This window comes from Dicentrarchus labrax, unplaced genomic scaffold (genome assembly GCF_905237075.1).
Source record: "Dicentrarchus labrax unplaced genomic scaffold, dlabrax2021, whole genome shotgun sequence".
In the NCBI taxonomy this organism is placed as follows: Eukaryota; Metazoa; Chordata; class Actinopteri; family Moronidae; genus Dicentrarchus; species Dicentrarchus labrax.
Window position 1 is genome coordinate 24,307,148 of NW_026136718.1, and position 15,860 is coordinate 24,323,007.

The 15,860-nt window shown below is 41.5% G+C and overlaps 4 protein-coding genes across 8 annotated transcripts in view; 2 read left to right on the top strand and 2 right to left on the bottom strand.

Annotated features, from left to right (window-relative positions):
* The window catches only part of cyfip1 (cytoplasmic FMR1 interacting protein 1), a 30,375-nt gene extending 29,691 nt beyond the window's left edge, over window positions 1-684 (top strand). Inside the window, exon 31 of the mRNA XM_051376682.1 lies at window positions 11-684. Within this exon, the coding sequence (XP_051232642.1) occupies window positions 11-175 (165 nt within the window). The 3' untranslated portion in view covers window positions 176-684. The remainder of the gene's footprint in view (window positions 1-10) is intronic.
* Window positions 605-4,341, bottom strand: nipa2 (NIPA magnesium transporter 2). 2 transcript variants are annotated; one of them, XM_051376698.1, is made up of 6 exons: window positions 4,143-4,341; window positions 3,241-3,471; window positions 2,755-2,811; window positions 2,248-2,338; window positions 1,986-2,146; window positions 605-1,824 (listed from the first exon to the last, which is right to left on the bottom strand). In XM_051376698.1, the coding sequence occupies exons 2-6, from the start codon at window positions 3,377-3,379 to the stop codon at window positions 1,166-1,168; spliced, it is 1,107 nt and encodes a 368-aa protein (XP_051232658.1). In that variant the 5' UTR covers window positions 3,380-3,471; window positions 4,143-4,341; the 3' UTR covers window positions 605-1,165. The 2 variants fall into 2 exon arrangements, with proteins under 2 accessions (XP_051232658.1, XP_051232656.1); XM_051376696.1 differs by lacking the exon at window positions 4,143-4,341 and adding an exon at window positions 3,583-3,755.
* A 569-nt stretch (window positions 4,342-4,910) lies between these two features.
* nipa1 (NIPA magnesium transporter 1) lies at window positions 4,911-9,377 on the bottom strand. Of its 3 annotated transcripts, none has more exons than XM_051376707.1 (5): window positions 9,026-9,377; window positions 7,047-7,094; window positions 6,817-6,907; window positions 6,187-6,347; window positions 4,911-6,092 (listed from the first exon to the last, which is right to left on the bottom strand). In XM_051376707.1, the coding sequence occupies exons 1-5, from the start codon at window positions 9,084-9,086 to the stop codon at window positions 5,599-5,601; spliced, it is 855 nt and encodes a 284-aa protein (XP_051232667.1). In that variant the 5' UTR covers window positions 9,087-9,377; the 3' UTR covers window positions 4,911-5,598. The 3 variants fall into 3 exon arrangements, with proteins under 3 accessions (XP_051232667.1, XP_051232666.1, XP_051232664.1); XM_051376706.1 differs by lacking the exon at window positions 9,026-9,377 and adding an exon at window positions 7,228-7,441 and having other exon boundaries at window positions 4,911-6,026; XM_051376704.1 differs by lacking the exon at window positions 9,026-9,377 and adding an exon at window positions 7,228-7,440.
* herc2 (HECT and RLD domain containing E3 ubiquitin protein ligase 2) overlaps window positions 8,857-15,860 on the top strand; it is a 43,488-nt gene continuing 36,484 nt past the window's right edge. For both annotated transcript variants that reach the window (XM_051376680.1, XM_051376681.1), the window contains exons 1-6: window positions 8,857-8,995; window positions 10,282-10,390; window positions 11,845-11,938; window positions 12,117-12,248; window positions 13,804-14,026; window positions 14,235-14,335. In XM_051376680.1, the coding sequence (XP_051232640.1) occupies window positions 10,319-10,390; window positions 11,845-11,938; window positions 12,117-12,248; window positions 13,804-14,026; window positions 14,235-14,335 (622 nt within the window). In that variant the 5' untranslated portion in view covers window positions 8,857-8,995; window positions 10,282-10,318. The remainder of the gene's footprint in view (window positions 8,996-10,281; window positions 10,391-11,844; window positions 11,939-12,116; window positions 12,249-13,803; window positions 14,027-14,234; window positions 14,336-15,860) is intronic.

Sequence of the window (15,860 nt, forward strand, 5' to 3'; positions counted from 1 at the left end):
TTCCCTTTAGCCACTAAAGAAGATGGTCGACAGAATCCGCAAATTCCAGGTCCTCAACAACGAGATTTTTGCCATCCTGAACAAGTACATGAAGTCTGGCGATGGAGAGAACATGCCGGTCGAACACGTCCGATGCTTCCAACCGCCGATACACCAGTCACTTGCCAGCAGCTGAGGTGCTGCCACCGCCACTGTCGATACTGTGGACCAGCCTGAAGTTCCAAACACTGTCAGCATTACCAGACTATCCACAACTATTCCTTATTTACTTTAGGTCTTTAGAAGAAAAGGACCATTAAATGTAAGGAAGTTGGGCCACATTTTTTTTTTTTTTTTTGTATTTCACTTGTGCCTTATCAGAAATGAATAGATATTTCCCCTTGTTGGATGAACTATTCTTTGTTTTATACTTGCAGAAAGCTATAGATCAGGGAAGGGAAATTAGTTTTATCAGATGAGTATTTAAGGGTTTGCAGTGGTGGAATATTAAAGGGTGAACAGCAGTCTATTTTAAGTGGGGGTGGAAGTAAATTTGTATTTTCTATATTGTTGGACATGCATGCTAAACATTTTAAAGGAAATTGAAAAGTAACAAATCTCATACTCATGTTAAGCATTTATTCACTGTGCCTTGTGTTTCAACTGTTTTAATCATTTTAATTCAATAAATATGTAACAAATCTGTTGGTTCATCTCGAGAGCTTTTCATGTAAACGCTACAAAAAAAAGGTCAGAACGACTTCCAACAAAAGTTGTTGTTACTTTCAAGTATCCCGAAAAAAAAAAAAACAACCCTCAAATCATAGTGACTGTCCTTTGAACTGTAGTAATTGTCAGCAGGAGCTCATATAGAATATATATTAAAACCTTTATATTTTTGATTTATAGAAAGTAAGTCAGTGCATGAGTATGCATGTACATATAACAAAACATTTCTTTAAAAAACTCATATTTACAGCGCTACAGAGGAATGAAATTAAGTTCTAACTGGAACTGAACATGACCAGGTCATATTCTGAGAAAAGTAAGGCAAATTAAAACATAAAATACAATCCACTGGTCTGTCTGAGTCACTTTCCCCATACAGCTGATTGTCTTACTGTTGTCATACCATAACAATGCCATGGTTGGTGAGTCAGTAGGGGGCTGAGGAAAAGAAAGTTCCTTAATGATCCAATGAGGAAGTCATCGCCCCATTTCTTCTGGAGACGCTATCAAAAGGCAAGCCCATTTCTCTGTCCTCAATGTCCTCAGTGGACTCATTATGTAGCAGATCATAGGTGCTGTGGGACCCCATACCGTTGGCTGCGGGAAAGGCCCGCTCCTCCTTCCTCATGGACACAGCGAGAGTAGCCAAACTAACACTGACGTCTTTGAAGGCATGGAGCAGGAAGATGCCCACGATGATCGTGAGGAAGCCACTGAGGGTGCCGATCACATCGTCCGTGCCCATGTGCCCCCACTCCTTGAAGAGGATGGCAGAGCAGGTGAGCACGGATGTGGTGAAGAACACGTAGTAGATGGGGGTCACCAGGGATGTGTTGAATATGTCCAGAGCCTTGTTCAAGTAGTTGATCTGTGTGCTCACACAGGCAACGAGACCCAAAAGCAAGATCCATGCCAGTGGGTTTCTCACAACGCTTTTCCCAGCAATTGCTTCCTTGATGGCAATACCCAGTCCTTTGACACAGGACACCGATAGTGCCCCAATTACTGAGCAGATGGTGATGTAGACAAGGATGTTGGTCTGACCATGGCGGGGACCCACAACAAATATGAAGATGAGGGCGACAATGATGACAAGAGTGGCAAAGATGAAAAACCCTATGAGAAAAAGGGAGTGTTAAGTTGGAGCTGACATTAATGAATCAGTGAAGAAATATAATGCGAACAAAGTTGTTGTGCTTGGTCTTAAATCAAGTAGAACAGGCCCCAGACTTGGTAAAAGAAATATTTGTAGACTGTATCTCTAACTAGTTCTGTACCTGGGTCAACCAGCTTCTGGGTCATGTGCTCGAGGCTGCTGATCTCTTCCTCTTGCGGAGCGTGAATTACCATGGTGGTGGAGCCCAGGATGCTGAGCAGGCAGCCGAGCTTCCCATGCAGGTTTAACCGCTCAGTCAGGAAGTACGATGACAGCACCGCACTGCAATGACATTTGCAGTCAGCCACAGTGACATCACACATCCATTTATAGATATAAGACAAACATTTAAGTGTCCAAGTCATGCGGCGAGTCATCTGTACCTGACAAGCACACTGAGGGCTCCCAGTGGGGTGACCAGAGTGGCAGGAGCGAAGGCATATGCTGCGAAGTTGGCTGCTTCACCAGCTCCCACTGTAAAGGATTAAGACGCATTAAGTTAACTACCAAATATGACGAGGATAATTATGTTGTAATGAAGGCAGAAAGGGGCAAACACTGAAATGCTGCCTGAGGTTAAAGTGTGTTGCAAGTACAATGTTATCTTCCCATGTAAGCACGGCCTGGATCATTTGCAGGTCAGAAGACGTAAAAGGAGTCTAGGTTAAAAGTACTGGTTGAAACTGTTTATAGACATCTACACTAGGTATACTGGTTTAACAGCATTTCAAATGAAATTGTTCAAAGACGTCAGAAAAACACATTTTCAGCCATCGTTACCCCAGTTTAAATCTTAACATCTAAACATCATTTAACCTGCAAATCACGAAGATCCATGCAAACTGAGATTGTAGAGATTTACATTTTAACTACAGACTGTCATCACTTACTTGATAGTAAACCGGCCCACCATAGCCATTCTTTTAGATATGCATGACCACCCTGGCCTGAAGAGCAAACAAATAAATATTTCAGAACATGTGATTCCACTCATTTAAATAACATTTGCATGTAAGCAAAACCTGAACTGTGTAATCATCACAACTACAAGTCAGGCAGCCGCACTGGGTTTGAGCTGAAGGACAAATGAAAAGGTGAAGTTAATGATTACTAGTTGTTAAAAGAGTGCTGATGACTCACACTCTCTCTCACACACACACACAGACAGAAACACACCCCGCACATGTGAGGAAACTTAAGTCTGAAATGTAGGGAGGGTGTAATCGGGTGTTAATGTGCCGTCTCCACTGGTTTGACTTCTTCGCTGGGTTTCAGTGTTGCACAACTAGACCAGGGAGTGCCTTAGCTCAGCTGACAAAGTTGGACAATCTGTTCCATTGTGTGATTGACAATAGATGCTTAGAGAAGGTCAGTACCTGCCCGCATCGATCCCTTCCTCGCCAGCCTCAGAAGTCCTTTCTTCTTGAGGATGAAGCTGCCTCCGATGAAGATGCTGGAGCTGATGGCCAATCCTAGACCGATGTAAAAGTCATACTTCCCTCTGTCCTGACCCATAGTGAGGCTGGATGTGTTGGTGTGGTCTGTCACATTTACGACCAAACAATGCAGATGCTGACCAAAAGTACAGTTCTGGCCAGCCCAGACACCTGAGAGCAGAGCACAAGGGAAGACAACAAAACACGTATCAGATAATGAGAGAAAAAGTAAAAAATTAAATTAAATTAAAAAAGGTCTTTAACATTATTCTAACAACCTACCATCTCCACAGTCAACATTACAAACTGGTGAACCAAAATCTGATGTGTGGGAAGAATCCATCACAGTACCAGCACATTTAGGACTATCTACCCTCTCCGCCTTACACTCTCATACAAACACACTGAAGTAATGATGTTGAATAGACAACCGGTTATTTGGGTGTTGAGCTTTGTCTGAACTCAGTCAGCTGCTGTCAACAAATTCACTTGAAGAAAGGAATTCAGGAAGTATCGTTTCACTGAGGTTAATGTTAACCTGGGCACGCTGCACGCAGCTCGTTTACCGTCTCGTAAAGTCGCCCATAACAGTCCATTAAATAACTGCCCGAATATTACATGTACCCACACTATTCCCAGGGGCAATGGCACTGTGATGGGGCCACAGGGTTACATTTGGGTCATTTAAACAGCATTTCATTGCTAGTAGTTCCCTCGTTAGCCACGTTAGCTTACATTAGCGCGACGGCTAACTGGTCGGCTAGCTCGAGTTAGCGTTGACCAAGAATCAGAGAGTATCGGTCGCTGGCTAGGTTTGAGAAGTCATACAGAGAGGTAAATACCTGTCGAAGGTGGCTGGTTTCCCAAACGAGAAGAAAGTGGTAGCAGCTGGAGGTTAGCTAATGGCTAGCCTGCTTCCTGGCTCTGTTGCTAACCATCTCATACTGCTCTCTCAACTCAGCCAGCACCAAAACCGCTTGACGACTGCCGCACTGCGAGCCTCTTCTTCTGCTTATCACCGGGGATGTGACCACTGAACTGTGTGCCCTCCGCAGGCTGAAGTCCAGTACCACACAGATATCACACACACACACATTAAAACACACTACACTGCAATACTAACACATTACAGCGTTCACCATGAGGTTTTTACTGGAGTCATTCTACACTTTGAATTATAAAAACACCATCAACTCGTAGTGTGATTAGAAAATGCTTGTTTATTCAAAACCGTAAATATTACCAAAATGTGTGGGGAATTCAACTTTAGTTTAATAACAGTGAGTCAAACGACTTACTAAATTAATTGAGTTATTGTAAATGTTAATATAATAATAATAATAATAATAATAACTAAAAGTATTATAAATAATACCCTTTGTTAGTTTTTTCTTTCTCGAAAAACCTGACTGTGTATTAAAAACCTGGTATGAGGAAAGCCAAAATATTTTACAGGTGATATTTAAGTAGTTTGATTTATTAGTTAGTTAGATTCTTCATCTCCGTCACCCTTCTGTATGACAAAGACTCACCGAAGCCAGCCCAAAGCTGACACATGCTGTTGTAGAAATGAGTGTAAACAGTTAAATAATGTACATAAAAATCCATAATAATCTCAATTATGTTTTAATTACTTGTTAACAACATGTAGGCACAACACATCATGACACAACAGCTAATGGCTCCAGAGCAAAAGTTCATATTTGTCATATCAGCTTTACAAATCCCTCCATTAAAAGATTCAGTCATTGTTGAATGTCATCTTCTACACAAGTCCGGCACTAAAGACACTGCTTCTGAAATGACACTGAATAATTCAGACTCAGAGGCACACTGAATAAGTCAAAGTGTAGGCGATTCCACACTGATACAGTTCAGCGATAGGAGAACATTAAAGCCGTGAGGGTAACACTCTACATGAGAGTAAACAAAATTATTTTCAGTTCCTATTTAACCAAGCACCAGTGTTTGGTTTAAATTAGTGTGTGAAGTTGACAAATTAACTGCTCCCCAAGCTATATTTGAGTGTGCTGTTTGAAAGCTGTTAGAGGGGAAGTGACAGTCACATGATGAGTGCTGCAGTTGTGAATATTAATGAAAATTAAAAAAGGAATGGTTATTATTACACAGTAACTAAGAACTGCTCACAAGGAACCGCAAGCACTCAAGTATAATGTTGGTGAAAGTAGTTATAATAAATATACTGTTGCTTTGGTCACTTGAACTGAAGTTTGCACAGGACAAATCTCTCATAGTGGTATAAGAAATGCAGTTTGGCAAAAGTCATACGAAGGCATCTCAATCAGTCTTCTTCTTCCAAGTGATCAAAGCCTCTTGGGAAATGCGGAGCAAAACGACCCCGACAAACACTGTCGCCAGACCACAAAGCATGCCAAGACTGTCAGTTAAAGTTAGTGCAGTCCACTCCTTGAAGAGAAGAGCAGAAGCAAAAATTACAGTGGACGTAAAGGTCACATAGTATATGGCTTCGAAGGTGTTGGAGCTGAAACACTCCAAGGCCTTGTTGATGAAGACAAACTGTATCAGGATGCTGACGGCCAACGTCCCCAGCAAACCCAGGAAGAGAGCCACAGCTCTGCTGCTCGGGGGCCCTTCTCCAAAGACGTCCTGTGCAGCGAGACCAAGTCCTTTGCTGCTCGGAACTGTGAAGCTTCCCAAGAGGGAACATATGGCAACGTACACCATGATGTTTGATGAGCCGTGAGCTGGAGCAATCCACACGATTAGTACGACCAGCAACAGGACCACCAAGAGGGCATAAAGCACAAACACTGCAGGATGAAAAATGATATTGTCATTTATATTACTGTAAACAGTATATTTATCTTCAATAATTCTGGAATACACATTTATCAATTGTATCACCTGGGTCAAATAGCCTCATCTCTAACTCCAGTCTCGACGTTACAGCCACTGCTTTAGGGGCATGGATGATGAGCACAACGGAGCCACAGCAACATAACACACAGCCAAGCTTTCCCAGGATATTTAAATTCTCCTTCAAGATCCAAGAGGCCAGCACCGCCCTGCATCGCAAAAAAACACCATCTTGTTGCAAAGATACACAAGACGACTGGAATAGTTTTAAATGTTGACTCTGCACTCTTGTGCTTGGCAGATGTAAAATGATACAGTGTAGATTAAAGCAGTTCATGATCGCTTAATGTCATGGGACCAAAATCATTTATACAGATTGAAATTGTATTAAAAGCAAACCATTTCCATATTAAAATTTGCCAGTAAAAAGAATGAATAATTAACCACAACTTTACATTGCCTGAGGTAATAAACCGGCCTGATCAGATACTGTCTGTGAAAATTCAGACATAAGGACAAATCTCCTAAAATAATTAAAAATAAAAAGAGGGGGGGAAAGCATTATGTTGCTGCATTATGCTGCTGTATTCACCGTATGGTGTTTGGAAGCTGGCCAAACCAGATCACAGTTTCAAGCCAAATGCTGAAAAATAAAAAACCCTTCTCTCTCGGACTTACCCAAACAACACTCCCAGGGCTCCCAGTGGTGTCACTATCACAGCAGGGGCCACATTGTACGCCAGGAAATTCCCAATTTGACCGACAGCCACTAATGACATTCATAAACACATGAGTCAAAACATCAAACATTCATTGAGAATAGTGTTTTAAATGAAGTCAGCTGCACACGGAACTCAAAGTGTGATTTCTTTTGTGCATCCAGAGCCGACAGATGGCGCTATACTCACTGGACAATGTCCCAGACCACCACACCACATCTGTGAGGTACGAGCCGCCTGTGGAACATACAGTGAAGAGTTCAGACTTAATGATACAACTCGCATGGCTTCCTCACTTCTACCCACGTAACGTTATATAGTCATGAAGCTAATGCTAATGTCCGTCTGCTTATCAGCTGTTTCTGTCTACCTCTGTCGCGGGAGCGTAATATCCCCTTTTTTTGAAGCACAAATGTCGACCCATTGATGAAACTTGACACTACTGCTATCACTATTCCAGCTACAGGCAACGAAACGCCGCCTGGCTCTGAGTCCACAGCCATTACTGTGGCTGCTGCTCGTTAGGTTTAACCAGCAGAGTGACCGAAGGTCTAAGCCAACTTCGTGTTTAGGAAGTGAGACAGTGCGCATGTGCGGTTCCTGGAGCACCAGGCTGCGCCATCCCGGCATTACTCTCACTGCACTGAGAGATGAATAAATATACTATATGATAAATGATATACTATATGATAGACATTGCCTGCACATTGCAGTGACAGTCTGTTTATATTTTTGTTGCATCAGACACAAAGCCTCCTAGATAATGAATGAAATGGCACTGAAGGCCCAATTCTAAAGGGACCACATCAAAACTACTATGTTCAGCTGTTCTGGAAAGTACAAATTAGAAAGGAGAGGAGAGAGCTGCACTGGAATAGGAGCTGTCTGCCTTGTGAATCATGTTCTTCATTTAAACACTAGTCTTCCTCCTACCTGAGGACACAAAAATATCCCCTTGAGCAAAAAGGAAGGAACCAGTCTGAAATTAACTGTCAAACATTACACTTAGACCTCTCACCATTGCTGCTGGAGTGAGACAACAGATGCCTTTTTTATAGAATCATATCATATAGTGTCATTACTGAACCAAAACTGAACTAGACCTTAACTCTCGACACAAAACCCAAGGGGATAAATACTGTTTCTGAATGTGTCATTATAGCTTTTTCCTTGCCCCTAAATTAAATGTTAATGCCATTCGTTTAGTTTGTCAGAAAGATATTTTACCTTCTTCACACACATAGGGCCTGGCATACTGGACCTCTCACAATTTGGGGTGCTGTCCCATCCAATAATCCCTTAATGATGGATTACTGAAATTATATTAATAGAATGTATTAACAGATCCAGCTATCTTGCTAATCTTTTTTCTGGAATATCTCTTCGCCCTGTTGTGGAAAACATGACATTACATTAAAAATGAACATTCAGCGGACTCAGGAAGATGATCCCACATATACTTCATGGCCTTTGTACAGATACTCAAAATAAGAAGTACATAATTAATCACCAGGAACCCACATTTCTGAGGTTGCTGTTGGTCAAATAGATAAAATAGCAGCAGACATATCAAATAGCAAAGTTACACAACCGAATTATGCAACATTCAATTCAAAACTGTTTTATTAAATTAGTTTTAAGTAGGATACTGGTTTAATCATTGTATAAAGTTATTGGTTGAAGTATTTAAATATAAGTTAAATAAACAAACGCTATAATTAAATACACATCTAAAGCTATATTAAATATATAACTGTCCCTAAATAAATCAACTGTGAAATAAATACCCCCCCCCCTTTCCTGGAGACACACCGCCCCCTAGCGGACAGTTTGCCTTCCTTCTAGGCTAACCCCGCCCCTCCTATGTCCCGCCTCCAATCCGCTTATATTACTACACTGGCCAGCACGAGCGGGCGGAGTAGAATCTATGGCCAACGGATCCGCTCTCATTAGAAACCCCGCCCCAGCGGGCTGTCGTGGTACAGATCAATCGCATTGAATCTCCCAGTTACGACTACGTAATTTGTTTCCATGCCTCGTGCCCCAGTCCGCGACCTGTCAATCATCCATTATGAGCGTTTGTTAATGCAGCAAAGCAGCTGAGGGGACGAGAATAGCTCGAGAAGAGACCGCTGCAGGTAAGAAACAAACGTATTGTCGAAACTGACCTGTCACCCGTTGTGTTGCTGAGCTCGCCGGGACGCTGCTGCTCTCTCGGGTCGGTGTCATCACACTGGAGCTGGTTCATCGTTGCCTGGATGATGGTTAGCGTTAGCTAGCTTACGCTGTGTTAGTGTTAGCTGTGTAGCAAGCTAAGAAGTTAGCCTTAGCCGCCAAGCTAATGTGAACGTTACCTAGCATTAGGTGTTGCGTTATGAGCGTTAGATGCTGTGTCAGTGTGTGTTATTACCCGCTGGACTAGTGTCTGTTATCATACCGCTGTGATAAGCAGGTAATAGCCACTTTATCAAGGTTAACAGAGATTGTGTCCTTGCTAGCATTTAATGCTACGATATTGTCGTTCTCCTCCCAACGTCTCCTGTAACGTTTCAGTTATGGATACATCTTTGGCCTTAAACTCTCACGTTAATTATGTTAATGATGCTAATGCAAGGTACACATTATAGTTACATGTCACAATTGTACTTTTTAGATTAAGTAAGAAAATCTTAGTTATAATCGCATATGTAATTGAAAAGGTTGACCCAGTTAGGGTTAAAGCATTCTGTGTAACGTTACTTAAACTGAACCTCTCTCAAAACAGCAGCAATATTCAGACGTAACTTAGCTGCTGTCTAATGTTGGTGTGTGTATTATAAGACCTGTCACTGATAAAGGAGTGATTCAATCATGGATGACAACCGGCGTTGGGCTTCCCTTCTGTTTATGTTTGCTTGATACTGTTGGTTGGTTATGCTGATTTGTCCTGACTGTGCAAGTTCACAAATTTGAGGAAATGTCAATCTAACAATGTTAATCTTTAAACCGAGAGCTGATGAACTGCGTTTTTATCCAAGTCAAGGTGAGGTAGATTTTCTCCAATATATGTGCTGGTGTTCTTGACAGGGAAATGTAATTCCGTCGACTATTTATTGCCTCTATTCAACTCATGATTTCATTCAGTATAATCAAAGCAACAAATGCATCAATCAATAATCAATAATCTGGTTGAACTGGCATAGTGATCAGTCTTACTTACATCATACCTAGTCCAATCAGCGTGGTTGTAAAAGGTAAATTGTCTCTGGCCTTCACAACACAAAGGAGACAGGCCTGGAAAGGTGTGTGCCAGTGTTGGGCACAAAGCTTTATCCTCATTCATTAAAAGGCACATTATAATGCCAGTCATTATTAGCTGATTCTCCTCTAACCCTGAGTTTTTAATTTGTCTTATAACACACCCTTTCATCTCTTTATGCTGCAGGTTGGCTGCGTTTGCAGCCAGGAGAGGAGAGGGGAAGATGCCTTCTACATCTTTTACCCTCGATGCTCAGCTGAGATTTCATGACAAATGGCTGAAGATAGACTTACAGGTATGTGTACATGAGGGAGTGAATCATATAGAAATTATTACTTTTTCAGATTAAGAGGACAGCCTGATACTTTTTGGGCTGAGTTTGACTGTATTTGTCATATTTGCCTCAGCTGAATGAAACATTACATTTTGCTCTATTGTCTTAGTAAATGTTGATTATTGAATACATTCATCTGCATCTGCTGCAGCACTACCAGCTGTGTTTTGCTATCTAAAATGACTGTACTGCTGAGTTTCTTTTAGAAACTGCATCATTTCTAGGTTGTTGTCAGTCTGACTGTTGCATCATGTTGGGGACTGACTGCAAAACCTCTGAACCTTACTGTCTCACTGATAGCACATTAACATAAATCCAATAGTCTGCTACTTTAACATGGTCAGAGTCAAACTGAGCGTTGAGTTATAGGGGCTGCATTGGTTGTAATAAGCTGACATACCTGATCACTTAGGACATCTCTGCAACCACTGGCCTGCAAGCTGTATGAAGCCTCATGCACAGATGATTATTGTTTTTCCTGTAATGTGAAAAGCAGTGAAGCCCATAATCTGTAGGTTCAGGTGAAAGGGTAATTAAAAGAAAGATCTATGTTGTGAAAACAAACTCATGTTGGTTGTAATTATGAGGTATTTTATCAATATATGACAGATTCAGAGAAGAACACCCTGGATCCACTGTGCTACAAAATAGCTGGTTGCTCTCACCTCCACAAATTGCAGCCTGTCTGGACTCAACCTGAACTTGAAAATTGATTTGCGTTACCAAATGAGAACTAAAATTGGGGAAGGGTGTCATGTTTTCCCATCATTATAGCTCTCCCCAGTGCTGAAGGCAGCTTTAGTGTTATGTGTCTGGTTTGGTGTCATCTGTGAGCTAACATGTTTTTGACACTGAAAACATTAGGTCCTTGAGTTGGCTCTCCACTTGAGTGAGTGTTTCTTACTGAAGCAAAGTATGAATGGTGTACCACTGGGGCGATGACACAGATTTGACAGCAGGTGTATCCTCAAATTAGTTGGAAGTAAAGCAGCTATTTTCTGTTCTCATTCTTTACTTATATTTGACATGAGTTTGTCGTTTCTTTTCTTAGCTTAACGATATAATGTTTCTTAACTATGAAGAAGATTTCTTTCCACAAGTGAAACAGATGTTTCTCTAATGTTTGTGCCAAATGTTAAAAAATCTAAAGTAAAATGAATTAAAGACAAATAACACACATGGAATGGTTATTTTCTGAATGTTTTTCTATGTGAGTGAGAAGAGAATATTTTTAGTATAATATAACACAAAAACAAGTTGACCCAAGTTCACTAGATCCATTTAAGCTGAGATTATAATGACCTCATAATGTGATCATAGCCTGTCTGACATAACCATGCAGAACACACAAACAGAGGAACAGATAAAGATTTTAAAGTTGATTTTCTAAATGTGCTTTCTGTTTCCTTTGGCAGCGGGCATTCTCTCCAGAAGGCCTGAGTGAGATGTGGAATGAAATGGTAAAAGATGAGGAGATAACATTCAATGGAGAGGAATCAGCTCACCCAGGTATGGCACTGAGAGAGTACAGCATTCTTTTACCTTCTATGTTTTTTATAGGTATGCACATTGCTGTCATTTGTTTATGATGCCATGGTGCATTTTTAAACACAATCTAAGGACTGTATGAGCCAGGGACAGCTTTTTAATCTTGCTGGTGGAAATGAAGGTCTTTTGATGATTTCAGAGGATTGCACTGACTGCTTTGGAACTCAGAAGAAGGATGAACCCAACGACAAAGAGAAGAAAGAGGAGGAGGAGACGTCAACATCTGTGCATCACTCTATCATTGAGACCTGGGACTGGGGGAGGCAGCCAGGTGAGAGGGTGACCTGAACAAGGTTAAGATGTGGCAGGCTACAAAATATCCCGTTGTGGCCTACTACTATGATGCTGCCCTATTTTCCTGTTGTGACTCGTGTTATTTTACGCCTTTCTGTTTCCAAGTAGGGTAATTAATACCATGCTGACAGCACATGGTTTCACAACACCTAAATGTCGACCAGATGCAATGATACTGACCATTTCGACACATGGCCAACCTCTCTGTTTATCAATTTCACGTCTGTCAGGCCCTGCTGATCTGTGCATGTTTGCTGGCACGTGAGGTGTGGAAACTCTGAAATGACAACTTGCAGTCTGAAGGTCTGAGTGGTTATTTTTACCCCTCGGAGTGTAATCTTGGTAGGCGTTATAATGTGGCCTAACACGGGGTAGCGTCTCTCACCCTAGCTGTGTTTACTGGCAAGACTGGGTGGGACGGTGTTATGGTGGTGGGAGATAAGCATTGGACTGGGGGGAGGGTCTACATGCGTACCGAATGCAGTCTTTGCTAGTAGCTACTTGGTTGCTTCTTTCTCTTTTTTTATTGACTGAGTCAGGAAATCACACTGGTCTGATTGTACTGGAGTGTAACTGGATCGCTCAGTGGACGAGTGCTCTGTCTTTGATGCTTAAAGTTCAAACAGCATACTTCCTGCTTTTCCATCGAATGTTCAGATATCTGGAACAGCAGTTAGAGCCCAGACCCGACATATTGTTTTAAAACCAGGATGGTGCAGGGACATATGACACATTTGCTGTGATTCTTTGCAGTGGATTTGTTTTTCCTCTCTTTTGGTAGTTTTCTAGCAAAAGTTACTTTTTAGCAATGGACAATGTAAAATAAATAGTTAGAGACTTTGTCTGACTGGAATACATATCTGTCCTGACAGCCGAGCACAGCTGACTGTAGTGTGGCTAATACAACCTCAGGCCAGTCTGGCTTACATAAAGCTTAAGTGGATTTCAGACCTGCTATTTTGGCCCATCTTGTCTACCCTGCAGCGCTGCTGTATAGATTCATAATAAAGCATTTTCTCTTGAACCAGATCAGAACAAAGGACTGATTGTGATAAAGGCCAGTGGAGATAATATTGAATGTGGAAAATATTCAATTTTTTTTACATTAAGAAACAGTCAAGACTACAAGCAATAATTCTGCCATAGTGTCCACCAGTGTCATAGGACCCTTTCTTGAAACACAATGCTGTTAGTGTATAAAGATTGGTAAACATAAAAGTACAGAGCCTTCTATGCATACTATACGACATACTTATACTAAATTCTCTAAATTCTCAGCCCCAAGGCTGTACTATGGCTTCATACCCTCTGCTTTGTGCTATTGATAAATTGTTACTTGACAAATGAAAATGCAAATTTTCATGGGTAGTGAAATATTTTTAAAAGCATTGTGCACACTGTTGGTTCCATACAAAGTCCCATTGCTTTAGTTTAATGTTTTTCTGTGAGAGGTACTTATAGGTGTCAAATATGTGCCATTTTGTTTAGGTTAGTTATGCTTTCATTGCCCCTTTCCTTATGTGTGTATGTAGATGAGACTGAATTGAAGGACTGTCTCATGGTCCTGGTTGACGACCAGCAGAAGCTCTCGGGTCAGATGGCCAAAAGCGCCCTGTCTGCCCAGCGCTTGCGCCAGCGCCTGGTCATCCTGGAACGCTACCTCATCTCTCTCAGCCACAGCATGATGGAAGAAAAGTACAAGGTCCGCTGGAAGACGCCCCCCAGCCCACCACTGCCTGCTGCTGACAATAAGAGGTAACAAGAACTAATAATTAGCTATAGATAGAGCCAGTACAGTTATAATGTACAAAATACAGTACAGTTTCTTCGTGTCCATGCTTGTTTGAGTTAAACCCTGCAGTGTGATGTGTGAGTGCACACTGTGTTTTACTTATGGAGGCCTCTTAAACATAAAACATACAACTTGTGTGAATCCCTGTGTATTTTGCTTTGTTTTTTTCAGCCCTCGTCCAACCAGTAAAGGCGTGGAAGGTCTGGCCAGAGTTGGGTCCAGGGCAGCTCTCTCTTTTGCCTTTGCGTTCTTGCGTCGGGCCTGGAGGTCAGGTAAGAATGTGTCGGGATACTGACAGTGAAGACGTTTTGTGACCTAGTGGTGGTGATGATAGCTGCTGTCATGGTAATGGAGCTTTGCTCAACAGCTGTGAATGAATGTGTTGCACCATGTTGCTCATAGTAAACAACCCCTACACATTTCTCAGTGCTATGTTTTTAGCCTTAGCTTGTGGTCTTCGCTAGATGAAGGACTGCAGGAGTTTATGCCGGATAGGGCCAGGGAGACTTGTTTGTTACATTCCTACTGGTGTGGGATAGGAATGTATCCAACATGAAAAATTGCCATTTTGTCGAATGTAGCTCTGAATCGTCATGCATTAACAAGTCCCCATTACAGGCAGATAAATTAGGAACGATCAATGATCAATTTCTGTCACAGAGGAGTTGAATAGAGTTTCATTTTAGGCTGTAGTTGGACTGTATTGAACTGCAGTTTTACATCTGATAATGAACAACTTTGGCTGTCTCTCGTTGTTAGCTTGGCATGTAGAGATGCTGTTTTTGTTACGTTCACTGATGTGAGGTTGAGAGCTGCCTGTCCATAGGGACTGGGTGGGAACAAAGAGCCGGCCTCTTCTCTGTAGCCTTCCTGTAACATGAGCAACGCACACACACACACACACACACACACACACACACACACACACACACACACACACGACGGGTTAAGCCTCTTGTCCACAGTCTAGCTGTATTCCTGGAATACACTGTAAGAATAACAGAAGTGTAACAGTGTGTTCTTTCACCCGCCACCTGCTGAATGAACACATGTACAAATTGTGGATATTATAGAGCTTTTTTGATTTTGAGGTCCTTCAAGGGTCAGGATTAGGACCATTTAATCTGATTGATTTCTAGGTTCTTGAAGATTCTTGTCAAGCATCGTCAAGCATCTCAGAATCAATAAGTGATGTGCAAATTGCTCTCATTTGCTATAATTATTTATTATTAAATACTATTGAATAAGGAAGTCTGTTTTAGATTTTTTCAGATTTTAGTGAATTTGCAGTCCATCATATGCTTGTGTGCATTTATTGCTTTTTAGTTTTAGATTTAGAAAAAGATGGGGAACATATTGTAAACTTAAATAATGTAAAAGTTGGAAAATTGTACATTTTATATTTTTGTATAGGGCCGTGCGATATGACCAAAATCACATATCCTGATGTCAGTCATTTCATATTCAGATAACGATATAGCACATTTTCTGTAATTCCCATGAATAATTCATATAAAATGGCCCTGTGTCAGACTTTTCATACTCACACCACACCCATGAAACAGAAGTAGCTTTTAGGTAGGAGCTCCTTGTTTTGTCTTGGCTGGTTGGAGTCCTTCTCCAAGTTCACTTCCCTCCATGTTTGTTTGTGTTGTGTGTTGCCTTCATGCAGATTTCGTGCCTGCATCCATGCCGTGTGGAAGAACGCAAAGCATCGCCCAAATGACAACACATATTTCTGTAGTGTGATTTATATTGACAATATATAATGCTAAACGTTTTTCAGTCGTTACGCAA